This window comes from Solanum dulcamara, chromosome 1 (assembly GCF_947179165.1).
Source record: "Solanum dulcamara chromosome 1, daSolDulc1.2, whole genome shotgun sequence".
Classification (NCBI taxonomy): Eukaryota; Viridiplantae; Streptophyta; class Magnoliopsida; order Solanales; family Solanaceae; genus Solanum; species Solanum dulcamara.
Window position 1 is genome coordinate 83922355 of NC_077237.1, and position 4889 is coordinate 83927243.

Here is a 4889-nt window from a genome sequence, read left to right on the forward strand (position 1 = left end):
AAGGACCACTGAAATATAATACTTGGGTGCTACTTTTTATCTATAGAATTTGGAAGTCAGTTTTAGTGGCTATGGCTTGACGTAGGATGGGATACATGATATACTCCTGTTTGTATCTTTGGGTCCATGATTGAGTTGGAAATAAATTTATAATGATTTTTCAAATCATTACACAAATGTTAACTCTTCTGATCAATCATGTTGCATAATTATAACTTATTACTTCCTTAGTCTCAATCAATGTGACAGTAAAATACTGGACATATAGTTTACGAAAGAAAGATGGACTTTTAGAGGTAGTGGTCTAAAACAAGTCACAAAATGTTAAGAACTTTAAAGTTAAATTGGTATGACTTGTGTTGCTTGAACTTTCCAAAATTGATGCCGTATCTATGTCTGATCCTCGATAAATACATAGCTTTCAGAGTATCCGATTCACTTTGAACAACATAGAGTATGACACTTTTTTAAGACAGACTAAAAAGAAAAGTACAACACATAATTTAGGACGGAAGGAGTACAACTAAAGCAACTTTGACATGACAGATTGGGGGAAATGACAAAAGAAAGTTCCTTTTTGAGTGAAGCAGAGTTGGGAATTATTGCAAGCTTCCTTTTAACTTGCAAGTTGCAATTTCAATATCTAGGAAATATGGACAACTGATTGAGAAGTTGGATCTCTATATAAGTAAACTAACGTATGTTCAAGAATACATCCCATCTTCTATTTTGTTCTTTAACAATATGGCTAACTGTATTGCCTTGTGCTTCTGGTTCCTTGCTACTATATTTTTACCATTTTCCATGTCTAAGTCAGAAACTTATATCATCCATATGGATTTGTCAGCCATGCCAAAAGCTTTTTCTAGCCATCGTAGTTGGTACTTGTCCACTCTTGCTTCTATATCAGATAGCTCAAAATTTGGTTCTGTTAGTAACATAAATTCCCTTGTATATGCTTACACTAATGCCATTCATGGTTTTAGTGCAAGTCTTTCTCCTTCTGAGTTACAAGTTATCAGGAATTCTCCAGGCTATCTTTCTTCAACTAAGGACATGACAATTAAAATGGACACGACACATACGTCTCAATTCCTTGGCTTGAATTCCAATTCTGGTGCATGGCCAAAGTCAGATTATGGCAGAGATGTTGTAATTGGTTTGGTTGACACAGGGGTTTGGCCAGAGAGTAAAAGTTATAATGATAATGGGATGACTGATGTTCCATCAAGATGGAAAGGTGAATGTGAAAGTGGTACTCAATTTAATTCCTCTTTGTGCAACAAGAAACTCATTGGTGCGCGTTACTTCAACAAAGGGTTAATTGCTAGCAATCCGAATATTACCATCGCGATGAATTCAGCTCGTGACACAGAAGGGCATGGAACTCACACGTCCTCCACAGCTGCAGGAAGTCGTGTAGAATCTGCATCTTATTTTGGCTATGCCCCTGGTGCTGCCACAGGCATTGCACCAAAGGCTCATGTGGCAATGTACAAGGCTTTGTGGGATGAAGGTACAATGTTATCTGATATTCTGGCTGCAATTGATCAGGCAATTGAGGATGGAGTGGATGTAATATCGTTGTCATTAGGCATAGATGGTCGTCCGCTATATGATGATCCGATAGCTATTGCTGCATTTGCTGCAATGGAGAAAGGTATATTTGTTTCCACTTCAGCTGGAAATGAAGGGCCTGATGATGAGAGTTTGCATAATGGAACACCTTGGGTTCTCACTGTTGCTGCTGGCACAGTCGACCGTGAATTTCTTGGGAGACTAACTCTAGGCAATGGAATTTCAGTCACTGGTTTATCCCTCTACCCTGGGAATTCAAGTTCAAGTGATAGCTCCATCGTTTTCCTCAATACATGCCTAGAGGATAAGGAATTAAAAAAAAATGCATACAAAATCGCGGTCTGCTATGACGCGAATGGATCAATAAGTGATCAAGTGTACAATGTAAGAAATTCAAACGTTTCGGGTGGTGTCTTCATAACAAACACTACTGAATTGGAATTCTACCTCCAAAGTGAATTCCCGGCTATGTTTTTGAACTTTCAAGATGGTGATAAAGTTTTGGAGTACATCAAGAATAGTCCTTCACCTAAAGCAAGACTCGAATTTCAAGTGACACATCTTGGTGCTAAACCAGCACCAAAAGTTGCTGGCTATAGCTCAAGGGGACCATCACAAAGCTGTCCTTTTATTCTCAAACCTGACCTGATGGCTCCGGGCGCATTGATATTAGCATCATGGCCTCAAACATTACCAATAGATGAAATTAACTCACAAAAACTTTACAGTAACTTCAACATTATATCTGGTACGTCGATGGCATGCCCTCATGCTGCTGGTGTAGCAGCACTTCTGAAAGAGGTACACCCCAAATGGAGCCCTGCTGCCATCCGCTCGGCCATGATGACCACAGCTGATGCATTGGACAACACACAAGGTCCCATCCGAGACATCGGTAGAAACAACAATGCTGCTGATCCTCTAGCCATGGGAGCTGGCCATATCAATCCAAATAAGGCACTGGACCCCGGACTTATCTACGACGTTACACCAGAAGACTACATAAATCTCCTCTGTGGTCTAGATTTTACATCCAAACAGATAAAAGCCATCACAAGATCCTCCTCATATGCCTGTTCCAACCCTTCATTGGACTTAAACTATCCATCTTTCATTGGCTATTTCAACTATAACAGCAGCAAGTCGGATCCGAAACGGATACAAGAATTCAACAGGACAGTGACTAATCTTGGAGATGGCATGTCAACATACACAGCAAAATTGACCCCAATGGGTGAATATAAAGTTAGTGTTGCACCTGACAAGTTGGTTTTCAAAGAGAAGTATGAAAACCAAAGTTACAAGCTAAGCATAGAAGGTCCATTGCTAGTAGATAATTTTCTGGTTTATGGTTCTTTAAGCTGGGTTGAAACTAGTGGTAAATATGTTGTAAAAAGTACTATTGTTGCTACTACCATAAGAGTAGATCCTCTGTGAGAACAGAACTGATTAAAACACTATCTAATGAATAATTGTGGAGTAAAATTATGCATTTTTTTTCACTTAGTTAAAGACTAACTTGTTGATTGATGGATGAAAAGTTCAAATGATTATTTTTCTCTATCTTTAACAGTAGTTGGATTAATTTGAACTCAAAACATATAAGATTGAATTATTGACAATTGAGGCAAATAATTATCCAAGACAAGACAGCTCAGCCATTTGTCTTTTGTTAAGAAGAAAATGGTCAATACATCATAAACTCAACAAGAATTAATACAGACTAAAAACAAGATAATAAGTAATATAGATACTAAATTTACACAATTATTAGTATTTGAGGTTGCTGATCTAAAATCTAGAATCCATAAAGTCTGCGTACATTATTTCAATTGGTCCTCCTTTATACAATTATTAGTATTTATCATCAAGATCATCAGCTTAAGTCTCTGGACCAATGAATATAATACTGGGGTAATACTTTTTACCTATAGAATTTGGAAGTTAGTTTTAGTGGTTATGGCTTTACGTATGATGGATACAGGATGCACTCCTGTCTTTATCTTTGGTTCCATGATTGAGAACTATGAGTTATGTTGCTTGAAGTTTCAGAAATGACTGCCACAATCGTGGAAGATCTTAAAAATGCATTGCTTTTGGAGTATCCTACACACACTCCATGTTTTTTTAAAGAATCTGAGTCACATACACTATGACATTCTTTTGGGACAGACTAAAGAGAAAATTACGACACATAATTTGGGATGCAGGGAATACAACTAAAGCAACTTTTGAGATGATAGTGGGGCATTGGCAAAGACAGTTCCTTTAGAGTGAAGCAAAGTTGGAATTAATGAGGGCTTCCTTTTAACTTGCAACTTCAAAATATAGAAAATATGGACAACTGATTGAGAAGTAGGAAGAAAGGGAAAAACTTTGGCTTCTTACTTCTCCATATAAGTAAACTAGCTTATGTTCATGAAAATATCTCAACTTCTATTTCATTCTGCAACAATATGGTTAATTGTATTGCCTTGTGCTTCTGGTTCCTTTCCATCTTATTTCCATTTACTGTGTCTCAGACAGAAACTTATATAATTCATATGGACTTGTCAGCCATGCCTAAAGCTTTTTCTAGCAATCATAGTTGGTACTTGACCGCTCTTGCTTCTATATCAGATATCTCAAATCTTGGCTCTGATATTAGTTTCATGGCCTCAGAAATCACCGGTAGCTGAAAACCATAGCCAAAAGGGATAGCGTATCCACAGAAGAGAGAGTACGGGCCCTTGCCCAACATTTAGTTTAGACCAATCCATTCACTGGAATGTGTTCCACCCTCTCTCAATCCGGTATATCCGGTATATACTAGTTCTGTCGTCTTTCTTTCCATTAGCTTGGTTTGAGAAAAGAAAATATTATCAATTAACTCGCGAGAGGCTTACAGTAACTTCAACATTATATCTGGTACGTCGATGTCATACCCTCATGCTGCTGGTGTAGCAGCACTTCTGAAAGGGGCTTACCCCAAATGGAGCCCTGCTGCCATCCACTCGGTCATGATGAAAAACAAAGTTACAAGCTAAGGATAGAAGGTTCATTGCTAGTAGATCATTACCTGGTTTATGGTTCTTTGAGTTCGGTTGAAACTAGTCGTAAATATGTGGTAAAAAATCCCATTGTTGCAACTACCATAAGAATGGATCCTCTGTAGGCAGACATGTCTTGTGAAAATGTGAAAGATTAATGAATAAATGTGAAGTAAAATTATGTATTTCTTTTCACATGTATCTATTTCAAGGCCAACAATAAGAGTTACATACGAATTTTCACAATTTTTTGTGTGTATTATTTAGTGAATTTTTGGTGAA

At 37.6% G+C, this 4889-nt stretch overlaps 1 protein-coding gene across 1 annotated transcript; it reads left to right on the forward strand.

The window, feature by feature from the left end:
- Positions 1-650: 650 nt before the first annotated feature.
- Positions 651-3063, forward strand: LOC129880847 (subtilisin-like protease SBT3). Its single transcript, XM_055955077.1, has one exon. The coding sequence runs from the start codon at positions 745-747 to the stop codon at positions 3013-3015; it is 2271 nt and encodes a 756-aa protein (XP_055811052.1). The 5' UTR covers positions 651-744; the 3' UTR covers positions 3016-3063.
- The last annotated feature ends 1826 nt before the right edge of the window (positions 3064-4889 follow it).